General features: G+C 40.7%; 1 protein-coding gene across 1 annotated transcript in view; it reads right to left on the bottom strand.

Annotated features, from left to right (window-relative positions):
* Window positions 1-7,531: 7,531 nt before the first annotated feature.
* SRGAP2 (SLIT-ROBO Rho GTPase activating protein 2) overlaps window positions 7,532-14,135 on the bottom strand; it is a 163,141-nt gene continuing 156,537 nt past the window's right edge. Inside the window, exon 23 of the mRNA XM_077295151.1 lies at window positions 7,532-11,019. Within this exon, the coding sequence (XP_077151266.1) occupies window positions 10,636-11,019 (384 nt within the window). The 3' untranslated portion in view covers window positions 7,532-10,635. The remainder of the gene's footprint in view (window positions 11,020-14,135) is intronic.

Here is a 14,135-nt window from a genome sequence, read left to right as displayed (position 1 = left end):
AAAAATAATAAACTACCATATTCCTCATGTCTGCCGATAATCCCTATGTGATGCTGTCCCACGCACCATAATCCAAACCTCATGATGCGACCACTCAGCAAGCCAGCCAGAACATACTGAGACATAAGAGCGATTACGCTTAATGTCTAGCGCTGATGTGAGGAAGGTAACCGGTGTTCATTGATGATGAACCCCGGTCACCTCACTGAAGTAATTGCTCGCTATGTGAGAAAGTCTGTGTCTTTCTTTCAATTAAATGACTTTATTATGGCTGTGTATTTTTTTACAATATGACTATGGGGTTAGTAATGGGGGCGTCTTATAGACACCTCTGCATTACTAACCCTTGGGCTTGATGTCAGCGGACAGAAAATAGCTTTTTTTGTCAGCTGTTAGAAGCAGCCATCAAGTGCGAGGATAGATGCAGGCTCAGCGCCAAAGCCTACATAAAAGTCAGGCACACGACCGATTACTTAAATATACATCATCAGTTGTGAAGGGGCTAACATTAGCTAATGTCAGACAGGCCTTTAGCTGCTTAGGTTACCTTGGGTTCCTCTGTGACCTTGCGGACTATTGCATACTTTGCTCTTGGAGTGATTTTTCTTTGTTGACCACTCCTGGGGAGGGTAATAATGGTCTTGAATGTCCTCCATTTGTACACAATCTGTCTGCCTCTCGTTTGGTAAAGTCCAAAGTCTTTAGAGTTGGTTAGGTAACCTTTTTCCATTGATCGTGCCATGATACACTTCCACAAACATGCATTGTGAAGATCAGACTTTGATATACCTGTTTTTTAAATGAAACAAGTTGCCCACTCACACCAGATTGTCATCCCATTAATTGAAAACCAATTCCAGTTTCACCTTCAAATTATCTGCATCCAAATTATCTGCATCCTAGAGGTTCTCCTGGAACTCCTGCACTGCTTAGAACTGCTTCACCATCATACTAAACCAGTGGTCCCCAACTCCGGTCCTCAAGAGCCACCAATAGGTCATGTTTTCAGGATTTGCATAGTATTGCACAGGTGATGGAATTATTGCACTTACTGAGCGCCGGCCCTAAAGTGAAAGTGAAAGCACAGCGGTGACGTCACCGCTGTGCTGTTAGGGCCGGAGCTCAGTCAGTGTCAGGAAGCAGACGCTGGGGGACGCGCAGGTGAGCATGTACGGTTTGTTTTTTTTACTTTTACGCTGGTAACCAGGGTAAACATCGGGTTACTAAGCGCGGCCCTGCGCTTAGCAACCCGATGTTTACCCTGGTTACCCGGGGACCTCGGCATCGTTGGTCGCTGGAGAGCGGTCTGTGTGACAGCTCCCCAGCGATCAAACAGCGACGCATCGTTGTCGCTATCGCTGCAGCGTCGCTTCGTGTGAAGGTACCTTTACTCTGCTATATATTCTTGCTACTGGCATTTGTGAATTGCCAAGGATAGTTCATTTGTCTGGTTTGGAATTGGAGTTGTTCGGTGTTTGGAGTTGCCATTTGGAGAGTTGTTCTGGTGATTTCTACGTGGAGTTTGTTTGCAGGTTCATCCTCATCCTCTCCTATTTAGTTTTACCAACCTTACTCTCCCCTGTGTTCCACTCTGTTGGGTGAGTGTATTTTATTTTGTATGAGTGCAGTTTTCAATTATCTCTGTCTTCCCTTGTCTGTCTGGTTAGTGTAATCCTATACACTTCAACCTCACATCTTCCTTGTGGGGGGAGGAAACAGATAAGGGTAAGTCAGGAGCATAGCAAGGCACATGACCAAGGCCTCTCCACCTTCCAGAGGAACAGATTAGGGCAACCCATAATGTGAGGGATAGGGAAGGATCCCCTTTACCCGATAAATCCTGCAACAGTACTGTGGCATTTAGGGTTTGTATGAAAATCTCAGTTTTAGGTAAAATTTATGCAGAAATATGGGAAATTCTGAAAGATTCACACACCCAGTTAATTACATGTGAAGGACAGTTGGTCTTACAAAACCAGTGGGCGGAATAGTGCAATTATAATAGAGGCTAAAACCCCTACAAGGCTGTGCGCTTACTTTATACATTCAACAAACTGTCCTCTAAACAATTTTAATGAAGTAAAATAACAGTATTTCCTATCCATGGGTTCAGCACTGGCTTGTGCCACTGCTTCAGTCTCAATGTTTGGCTACAGCTATCACATCACAACTACAGTGCACATTACCACCAACCAATCACTCAGTCTTATGCAGTCTACATCAAAACTTGAGATGAAAACAAAGTGAGCAAATAAACAGCAATAGCTAGTGTTGAGCATTCCAATACTGCAAGTATCGGGTATCAGCCGATATTTGCTGTATCGGAATTTCCGATACCGAGATCCGATACTTTTGTGGTATCGGGTATCGGGTATCGCAACAACATTAATGTAAAAATGTGTAAAAGAGAGAATTAAAATAAAAAATATTGCTATACTCACCTCTCCGACGCAGCCTGGACCTCAGCGAGGGAACCGGCAGCGTTGTTTGTTTAAATTTCGCGCTTTTACTTGGTTACGTGAAGTCCCGGCTTGTGATTGGTCAGGGCGGCCATGTTGCCGGGACGCGGACCAATCACAGCAAGCCGTGACGAAATTACGTCACGGCTTGCTGTGATTGGTCCGCGTCCCGGCAACATGGCCGCCATTAACCAATCACAAGCCGTGACGTCACGGGAGGCTGGACATGCGCGTATTTTAAAAAGCGCGCGTGTCCAGCCTCCAGTGACGTCCTGGCTTGTGATTGGTTAATGGCGGCCATGTTGCCGGGACGCGGACCAATCACAGCAAGCCGTGACGTAATTTCGTCACGGCTTGCTGTGATTGGTCCGCGTCCCGGCAACATGGCCGCCCTGACCAATCACAAGCCGGGACTTCACGTAACCAAGTAAAAGCGCGAATTTTAAACAAACAACGCTGCCGGTTCCCTCGCTGAGGTCCAGGCTGCGTCGGACAGGTGAGTATAGCAATATTTTTTATTTTAATTCTTTATTTTACACATTTATATGGATCCCAGGGTCTGAAGGAGAGTTTCCTCTCCTTCAGACCCTGGGAACCATCAGGAATACCGTCCGATACTTGAGTCCCATTGACTTGTATTGGTATCGGGTATCGGTATCGGATTGGATCCGATACTTTGCCGGTATCGGCCGATACTTTCCGATACCGATACTTTCAAGTATCGGACGGTATCGCTCAACACTAGCAATAGCGCATGAAAATAATATAGGTTGCTTAGTTAACATAATTTTGACAAAAAAAAATTAAAGTCATCCCACCACGTCACAGTGACCCTATTCGGGATGGTCCTAAACTCTAGTATTAAAACATTACCTTATGGCAAATTACATAAATGTGAATAAGCCTGCTTAGCCCTTATTATTATACATTTTTATAGCGCCATTTATTCCATGGCGCTTTACATGTGAACGTTGCAAATTTAGACAAGTACAATAAACATGACTAAAACAAGGCACACACAAGTACAGGAGGAGAGAGGACCCTGCCCACGAGGGCTCACAGTCTACAGGGAATTCAAATCTACATAATTTAACGCATAAGGTTTTAATACTAGAGGTTAGGACCATCCCGAATAGGGTCACTGTGACGTGGTGGGATGACTAACTTTTTTTGGTCAAAATTATGTTAACTAAGCAACCTATATTATTTTCATGCGCTATTGCTGTTTATTTACTGACTGGTATTTGCTCACTTTGTTTTTTTTTTGTTTTGTTTTTAAGGTTTTGTCTGTCTAGTGGCCAATGTGATCATGCACCATACCACTTTATACTCCAGTTCATTTCTCTAGGTTTTTGTCTGCCATCTACAATCAGAAGAGTCCCTAAGCTCAGCGATTGGCTGTAGCGTTGATGTGCGCAGCAGCTAAAGCACAGACTGGAGCAGTGACGGAGAATGGACTCCAGACCCAGTGAGTACTATCTGGCTTTATTGTACTTGATTAAATAAAATGGCTCATAAGTGATTACAAAGTGGAAAGCCCCTTCATCACATCAGTTTAACCTCTTAGATTCTGTTTTCAGTCAGAACTGTGGCATTTAAGAGTTTGCAAACTGTTAGGCCACAGAAGAGACCATATCACGCCTTCCCATGCTATGCGATCCCAGGGTGTTAATAGCATATCAGGGTCTACAGAAGACCCCTATCTCTGATATGAATATACTTCTATTAAACCCAGTATTGTAGTGTATTGTAAAAGTGAACAGCACTCAGTCGTCCAGTCTGGTGCAGGGGCATGCTGAGCTGTCAGTGTGTCGATTGACAGTTCGGCAGTCCAATCTGAGACTGGGAGGCGCTGGCTGTCTCCAGGTGTTCATTGTCCCTGGTGATTGCCAGGCTGCTTAACTGGGCTGTTATTCTCAGACCGCTGCCAGACATAGTACATTCAGCTACTGTGTTGTTGGTCTCTCTGTGCCTTGCGTTCTGTTTGTAGATCTTGCCTGACCTTGGACCTCATTCTGACCATCTGTCTGTTTAACCCCTTCTGATCCACTATCCTCCTGGTCTTCTGACCTAGGGACTTGACTACATCTATGTCTCTTCCTTCTGATTATGACATACCTTTCTGGCTTTTGACTCCGAACTACTTGACTATCCAGACTCAGGGCTTGTCCATGAGAAGTCACTCTGCGTCACAATTCCATTTGAAAAAGCAGCAGGCAATTTTTAACTAAAACCATTTAGAAAGTTGCTTTACGTTACATTTAGGAAGCAAATAAGAAAATAAATTCTGTGCAAAGTTCTACATCATCTTTTAAAGGACTGGTCTGTCTGCCCAGAGGTGGTGTCTTAGTACAGTTGTGCCACATTCATTTGAGTTGAGCTGAATTGCAATATCAGGCAATGCCTATAGACAGAGGCCACGGTTTCTGTATAAAAAGGAGACCCATTTTTTCTAATCCTGAAAAACTCTTTAAGGGTATGTGCACACGTTGCAAATTCGCAGCAGTTTTCCCTGAGTTTACAGTACCATGCAAACCTATGGAAAACCAAATCCGCAGTGCACATGCTGCGGAAAAAAACGTGCGGAAACGTAGCGTTGTTTATTCCGCAACATGTCAATTCTTTGTGCGGATTCCGCAGCATTTACACCTGCTCCATAATAGGAATCCGCAGGTGTAAAACCACAGGTGGAATCCACACAATCCACGGTAATTCTCCAGGAAATCCAGTGTGGTTTACCTGCGGATTTACCAAAAATCCACAGAGTAATCTGCAGCGTGTGCACATACCCTAAAGGCTTCCTTATAGCTGATATCTGCTCACTAGCCTGTATGTCCAATAGTGATCATCTTCACGTCTATTTGCCAATGGAAAGATAAACAGAATTTAAAGAGGTTACTGAACATACACTCATGGCTGAAAGTGTTGGCACCCTTGTTCAGGAAACTGAAGTTGTTTTCCCAGAAAATTATTGCAATTACAGATTTATTGCCTTTGTGAGCATAGAAACAACACACACAAAAACGGAGAAAGAAAAATTTAAAAAAAGGCCAAATTGGACAAAATTTCACAGAAAAATCCCCCAAAAATTGTCCGGACAAAATTATATAAATAAAAATAAATAACTGCAATTGCTTCTGATAACCATCAGCAAGCTTCTTATACCTCTCAACAACAATTTTAGACCACTCTTCTTTTGTAAACTGCTCCAGTTCTCTCGTATTTGAAGGGTGCCTTCTCCTTACAACAAATTTAAGCTCTCTCCACAGGTGTTCTATGGGATTTAGATCCAGCCTCTTTGTTGGCCACTTCAGAACTCTCCAGCGCTTTGTTTCCTTCCATCCATTTCTTGGTGCTTCTTGAAGTAGGTAGGTGGTTATTGTCCTGCTGGAAGACCCATGACCTAGGATGCAAGCCCAGCTTTTTGGGCACTACTTTGCGACCCAAATAGCTTTGGTAATCTTTAGATTTCATGATGCCCTGTACACAGTCAAAATACCCAGTAGCAGAGGCAGCAAAACCACAAAAATCTTTGATCCTCCACCTTATTTGACTGTATGTACTGTGTTCTTATCTTTGTAGGCCTCATTCAGTTTTTGGTAAACAGTAGATTGATGTGCTTTACCAAAATGCTCTATACTGGTCTCATCTGTCCACAAGACGCTTTAACAGAAGGATTTTGACTTAATCATGTACATTTTGGCAAACTGCAGTCTAGCCTTTTTAGATCTCTGTGTCAGCAGTGGAGTCTTCCTGGGTCTCCTGCCATAGCGTTTCATTTCATTCACTGATGTACCCTGATGCACCCTGAGCCTGCAGACAGCTTGAATTTCTTTTGAGTTTGATTGGGGCTGCATATTCACCATCCGGACTAGCCTGCATTGCAACCTTTCATCAATTTTTCTCTGCCGTCCATGTCCAGGGAGATTAGCTACAGTTCCATGGGTTATAAACTTAAACTTACTGATTATGTTGCTGGATAAAAAGGAACATCAAGAGCTCTGGAGATGGGCTTGTAACCTTGAAATTGTTAGTATTTTTCAACAATTTTGGTTCTCAAGCCCTCAGACAGTTCTCTTCTTCATGCTTTGTGTGGCACACACAGACACACAATGCAAAGATTGAGTCAACTTAGCCTGTTTTTATCTGGTTTCAGGTGTGATTTTCATATTGCCCACATATTATTTGCCACAGGGCAGTTTGAACGAGCATCACATGCTTGAAATAAAGTTGTTTACCAACATTTTTGAAAAGGTGCCAACAATTTTATCTGGCCCATTTTGGGTGTTTTGTATAAAATAATGTCCAATTTGATTTTTTTTCTCTTTTTGTGTTGTTCCAATGTTTTTGTTTTACATATATTTGATGGTGCTGTTCTTGTTTCTTTCTGGTATGTTCTGTTTTAAATAAAGTAGCTTTGATTTTTTTTTTAGACTTCCTATTATTTGGCTTCAACAAAACTTTGTTAGTATTGTCACGTGTGGATTAAATGCTTTTTAGTACATTTCCACAGCAGAAACACACTAAAGAAGCGTATAGGTATTTTTACCTCTGGATTATCTACATGTTATGCAATTCCACATGGAAAATCTGCAAAATATAATTCCGTGTACCCGCAAGAGAAATGCATATTTTATACACACTAGAGATAAGTTTACACTTCGTAAAAAAGAAGTACATTGGGCATGAGATTTCATTAAATATCATCCACAATGCTAGAACTGCAAAACCATGCTTTTTTTTTTGTTTTTTGCACAGTGCAAGATCTTAACCTTACAAAACAATTAAAAAAAAAAAAAACTTCTAAAGGAAATTAAAAACCTCTTCCAAAAACTCCCAGGAAGGAACGTTTGCAGAAGCAGTTTCCACTAGACTCGTTTTTGACCACCTCCAAAAAAAACCCGCAGTGTACACCCATACTTTTAGTCCGCACATTTGCCAGGCCAATAAATCCATATAATTGGTTGACACAAAGTATTACAAGTCAACTCAATGAGGTTTCATTATTACAAAAAAACAAATCTAGAATCTGTCATACAAGGTGTCATGTAAATGAGAACCCAACACACCTGTTATCTAAAAACACAATTTATTGAGGAGTCCCACAATAACTTCTCCTCCCTCCTTCTGGGATTTTGGAGAATACAAAGCACAAAAATGAACATACATTATTCCAGTTGTGAAAATGCTGCTTATTTTTTTCCTCTTTTCTCTTTAACATGTAGTTCAAAGGATAAGGAGACCACTTTTAATGACATTTTATACACGTGGTGTTACATATGTGATGCATACATTCTCCTAGACAGCATGAGTATAACTGACACGGCTCCCAGAGAAACACTGTTCATAAACATATATTCTAGTATCAGTGGTCAAAGTGCCATAACGGAAAAAAAAAAAAAAGCAGTTGTACAGTGCCGGCTTATTGCAAGAGAGCACTGAATCAGGTCCGTGCTCGGTTCTCCTAAATGCACACACACACACATACATACATACGCTGGTCTGATCTCCTTTACTGGTGGCACCATGGTAGAGCGTCATTTCGGTCACACCACCAGCAAAGAGTTGGAACAAGAACAAGTGAGACTGCGTTACACAGGAGACTGATTTGCAACCCGTAAGTAATCAAAGGGAGATATGTTCTCTCTGGAAGTAGATAGGGATAGCATAGCGCACACTCCAATGTCCTGCTACAATAGAAGGTCCATTCTAGGACTGCAAAAGTTCACCAGGCTCTTCACCACAATTCATCTTCTTGGTAACGTAAAGGCTTAAATGAGATACAAAAAGGCTACTGAATATGCCACAGGCATAAAAATGACCCCCGGGATAAAACATTAATAAGTCCATGAAGACACTCCACATGGATGAACCGCATGTTCTTGTATTGCTGCAAAGTGCTCTGTTTCTTATGCCAATTACAGACCTTGCCCCCGCTCTTTGGCCGTTACCCAGCAGGAATCGCATGCTTTGTACCATGCATGAAGGTATATTAAATACTGTCAAGTTTCAGGTCAGCTGAAGCTCGCGCCGTCATTGCACATTGAGAAGAAAGGCCTTGCCGCTTCCGTTGGCTTCAGTTATTCTTTGTAACACGTTTTACTTATTAATGGATCCATTATTTACTATACATTATTACCGGATCCGTACAATCTACGAAGACTATAAAAAAAAAATAAAAATGATGTACTACAGCTGAAGATCAGTTACCCCTCTGTAGCGAGACCTTCGACAAGTTTCCGACACCATTATTTCTTCTTTTTTTTTTTTACTTTAGTCTTCAAAAAACTCTTTAATCAAGAATTTTCAAGTGTAACATGATCTGGGCCTGTTTGCTCAGCAGTCAGGGGATAGCTACTGTAATTGGAAGAAATGATCATAGGGTATGTGCTCATAGATGGAAAAATCCACTGTGTATTACATGGTGGATGAGACTATACAAAATCCTAGCCACAGGCTATACAGAGAATCCACTGATTTATTCGAGCTTCTGATTTCACCCTTTGCAATGCAATGGGTGACATATCTAACTAACCCACAATGAAATACGTAACAAATCCACAATGGTTTTAGCCCAGGGAAAACATACCCTTAGTGTTTTATTATTCAATAAATACGGATTATCACTTTATTAGGGATAAATACTGATCAGGTTATTGCCCATAGTTAATCAAAGGGACGTCATCTAACTATTTTTTTGGGTAAGAATTACCATATATGAAAGGGTACTAGTGTCGCACCACTCCATTACTCTTTCCCAAGTCTTTAGTTTTCACTTGCCAGTTAGCTAACCTGGCACTATAGATTACTTGGCTGCGTGATTATGTCAGCACTTTGGTTTTACATTATATAGACAGGTAGCTGGATTGGGTGTTCCTTACAAGAGGTCCATTGGCACAAAATAACTGCTGAATCGAAGCACATGCAATTGGTGCACCCTGTGCGTAGCCAAGTGGTTCAGTTCACCTGTCTGGTTTCTATCTACCAAACCACAGATGCCAATAAAGCAAGAGGGTGGCAAAGATAACTAGTTGGGAAGGTACACTGAGTCATTTGGCAAGTCAATAGTATAAAGAGTGCCTGTGCTTGGTTTGAACAGTCATTTAGTGCTGGCAAAGTCCATGTAATGAAACCTAGGGCACCAATTACTCAAAGAAATTGATATTAAACATCTCAATTTTATGTTACAATGGAATGTAAAAATGAAAAAAAAACAAAACAAAAACCTAATTCTCCATAAAAGGGAAATCAAAATAATCAACCACCATTACATGTAGACAGGGTACTAACAATATAATAGTTTCTCTAATGGACGCCCTTATCTCTCCAAGTGCAAAGACTAAGGATCAATATGAGCAATCAGTGACACACTCCATATGCCATCCTTTCTTTACCAATGGTGCTGATTTATTATAACTGGGGTAAAGAACCATTTCCTAACCTATAGACAAAAAAAAAAACAAAAAAAAAACAAAAACCGACTATACCATATATTTGGAAAAAAATCGTAGATTCATTAATAACTTAATCAGAATCGCCACTAGAATGTCTCTTAAAATTGATTCATTTCCCCTTTACCAAAGAATAACAGAAATCTGTATATTATGTACCCTCCATAAGCACCAGTAAGCCCTTTCTTTTCTGACTGTGCCAATTTTGCTCTTCTCATGCAGGTACATGAAGAGCTTTTTGCTGCAAGCGTCTTAGATATGTGTTATGATGTATGTAACTTACACACTACTAGTTACTAAGGGAAAACATTAATCTCAAAGCATTCATTGTTAAGACTGGATTTAGTGTTCAGTTTCAGTAACTCGTGAAATGCTTGTTTAGACATACAGTAGCCCTTTGTGAAAAAAGAAAGAACAACCAACCCGATCGATGTTGACAAAAGTGAATATTTCATTGAGACAGCTTAGAGTTCCCAGTAAATGTGCCACTAATTGTCAAGAACAAATTGGTCCCACACGAGACCAATGGAAATCAACAGACAAACAACACAAAAAACGAAAATTCCTGTTTCCATTTGGTCCTGGACCCATTCATAGATTTCCTTTCAGCCTTTAGTTTAGGGCTCTTACTTCCATCAGCTTGCACATTTTCCTCAGCAGAAGTCCCTATGTACATATTGTAGATTTCTAGAAGAATTCACAGTGGTGGCCCCAAGTCACCGGAATCACACCGGGCAAGACTTGTCAGGGGGCTGCTGACCAGATGTTGCTCCAACACCACCAGGGGCAGGCGGATTTGATTTGGGGAACATAGCTGGTTTGGGACGTGTAGCAGGAGGCCTTGAGGGGGGTAGACGTACAGATTTAGCTGTACGGAACGAACAAGGTATGTCACTGGCGGAACTAGAACTTCGCTGAAAACCTGGCTCTTGGTCCCTCAGGGCCTGGGCGTGAAGAGGGCTAGAAGGCTCAGAATTCGGAGCAGCCACAGGTGAAGTCTTTAGGGGCTCTAGGGTGTCCAGCACCACATCCGGGGCATGTTTTGCACTGCTTTGGCGCTCAAGCTCCCGTAGCTCATTGAGCGCAGAGTTCATTGTTGCTTCAATGTCCTGAAAATACAAAATAAAAATAAAATAAGGAAATAAAAACACATTCACATAGGTTTATAGGAATATCACATTTTACTTTTGAGATTTTTTTAATTATTAAAAAAACAAACAAGTGAATTGAAAAATGACTAGTACTCAGGGTGGATAAAAATCAATGTTTTTTAAAAAAAAATCAAAAAAATCGGATTTTTTTGATTTAAATCGGATTTTTTTCAATAAACTGCTTTTTGAGGAAAATATTTTACCATCCAAAGGTTCTTCCATCATGAGATAAAGCTGAGTTGTTTAACTCAGTAGAATAAAGGCTGTATATGTGTAACATTCACAATGCCATGCTCTTCCAGAGGTTTCTGTAGGATTAGTGGGCAGTTTCTCTCCTATATTATCACAGACGCTCGCTTTACTTACGCAGTTCTCAAAACTGAATTTGACTCCGCAGAGGTCCCAGCCTCTTCTTCATGGCAAAAATGTTAACATGAACAGAGTTGAGAAAAAGACCTTAATCCTATTGTTCTACAAACCTATGAATACAGAATCAACCCCTTCAGTGCCAAGTCCAAGAAGTTAGACAATATGTTTCTGATTGTTTGGAGTGGAATAGATCTGCACAACACAAGAAGAATGTGAATCTAAGTGTTTTGAGGAGGAAGGGCAAGCAGACAAAAAAATGAAAGTGAAACTTTGAGCACAATACTGCAGCATAGCCACAGACAGACAAGTCTGGATCTGTTTGTGTGTACGATGTGAGGTTTATTACATTCTTTCCTTATAATGGCAGCAGGCCGTAAAAGAGACCCAGTTTGGGAATATTTTAATGAAGCTCCTTCGCCTATCGGTAAGGCAGGCATGCGTGCAAAATGCAAACGATGCAACAAAGAGATGCAAGGCCTGGTGGCGTGAATGAGGCAACATCATGAGAAGTGCGGTGATGAAGATGACCAAAGAAACACTTCACTATCAACATCTTCATTTCCCTTCTGGTTGCAGTTTTCATAATGTGATTTCAAACGGCAAACAAGTCCTTGGATATCCTTTTGACAGTATTTGCACTTTGCTCTTGCACCTTTCTTTCCAAGATCTGCTGCTGGCATCTCAACAAAATGAACCCAAATAGGGTCTCTCTTACGACCTGCCATGGCTCACACAGATCACTTATGAAGTTTGATTGTTACTACAGCCAAGTACTGCTGACTATCCAACAAGTTTGGGCATGTCAACTGAATGGAAAAAGAAACTAAACCAAAAGTGAAACCAAGCTAGAAGTGTGGAATTAAAGGGGCAGTATGAACAAAATGTGGAGGCTATTAATAGTTTATACAATTAAGACATGCTGCTTTTAAACACCTACCTATTGCCATATAGTAAAACAAAAAAGATTTTTACTTACTTTGGGGTCCCCCCCTCACCCTGGCGTTAGATCGTTGCCCCTAGTTTCGTCCGTGTAACTATGGGCGCACATGCGCACTGCTCTCACTTCTCATTTTAATCGTGATTTATATTAAAAAAAAACCTTTTGATTTAAATCAGTGATTTAAATCATGATTAAAATCATGATTTAAATCGATCCGATTTAAATAGAAAAAAAATCTTTTGATTTAAATTGTGATTTAAATCATGATTTAAATCGGCGTGATTTAAATCAATCCACCCTGCTAGTACTTTGTTTTGTGAACCATAATGGTTCTAATCAACATGCAGAACCACATGATAATCCATGGTATAGGTCAGAGTTTCTTTAATCGCACATACACGTAATGTCTCATATTAGAAGGACCCATCACCAAGCCTGTCGGTGCCCTTTTTATTTAGGGAAAAAAGTTGGCATCAACAGACTGGTGATTTTACAAAAAAACACTTTTTAGCAAAAATGATCACAACACTCCCTAAAGCTAGGATAAAGTAAGTTCCACAATTGGATGTGTTAAAAAAAATGTTCCTGTGCCGAGATAATCTTATATATGTGCCCCTCCTATGTACTGTGTAATGGCTGTGTCTGACCGTACAGGGACGTGGTCTGATCATACCACAACTCCTTGGCACAGGAGGACGCAAAAGAGAGTATATAGACATTACAGCATGGGATCACAGATGCCCATTTCCATGAGGTAAAACATGTTTGAAAACAAGCTGTAAATGCTTTACCTCATAGAAAGAATCAGCTGTGATCCCATACTGTGCTATCTGTATACTCTCTTTTGCTTCCCCCCCTGCCCAAGAGCTGTGGTATAATCAGATCATGTTCCTGCACAGACAGACAAAACAAATAGTATTAAGTAGGTATAACTTTAGAGAGTACACCAGAAAAAAAACAAAATACCTTTTAAAATTTAACTTTTAATTATTTCCATTAAGAGTAATTATTCAAAATTCGTTAAGAGATAAATAAACACCTCCCAATAGGGGAATATTAAACAAATATTTACAGAATATTGAGGAATTGAGCAAAATATAGTGTAGCACTCCTACAATGGCACTAATGGGTCCCTTTTGGCTGTAATCCTACCTGACAGTGGAGGTTGGCACCCTAAAGTTCGATGTGGCGCACCCGCTCAATGTCGGCAGTCCCTTAAGGTCCCTGCATGCCCCTATTGTAGAGCTAAAGTAATAAATCAACATACACACAGCATTCAGATAATTGTCTATGGTACCACTAAGCTGTGGCTGCATCTAGTAATGTGACTATGAATGGCCGTCTTGCACATTACTGAACTAGTAACAACTAGCCAAATGATACAGACTGAGGTTTGTGTAATTTTAAGCGACGCCTCTACTAGTTCACTATATTCTAGATAGGAATCCCTCACAGTAGCTAAATCACAGCTATGTGTCACTCATATTAAAGTGAACAAGTGCTTAAGGTAAATCCACAGGTGTTTGTGTAACACAATGCAAGTGCATATAAGCCCCTTCAATGCAGTTAAGGTGCTCTAAACATAGACAAGATACCTTGTCACTGATCATAGACAATCAGAAAAAACACTTGTTGGAAAAAAAACATCACAACATCCTTTATTTTTGAAGTGCATTGTGGATTGCTGCCGAGGAAGAAAAAAAAAACTCTTTAAATCTTCAGCTTAGCGAGTGTGAATGAGCTGAGTGTGACCTGAGCGTAAGTG

This window comes from Ranitomeya variabilis, chromosome 3 (genome assembly GCF_051348905.1).
Source record: "Ranitomeya variabilis isolate aRanVar5 chromosome 3, aRanVar5.hap1, whole genome shotgun sequence".
Lineage (NCBI taxonomy): Eukaryota > Metazoa > Chordata > Amphibia > Anura > Dendrobatidae > Ranitomeya > Ranitomeya variabilis.
This window is presented reverse-complemented; position numbering and strand designations above follow the sequence as displayed.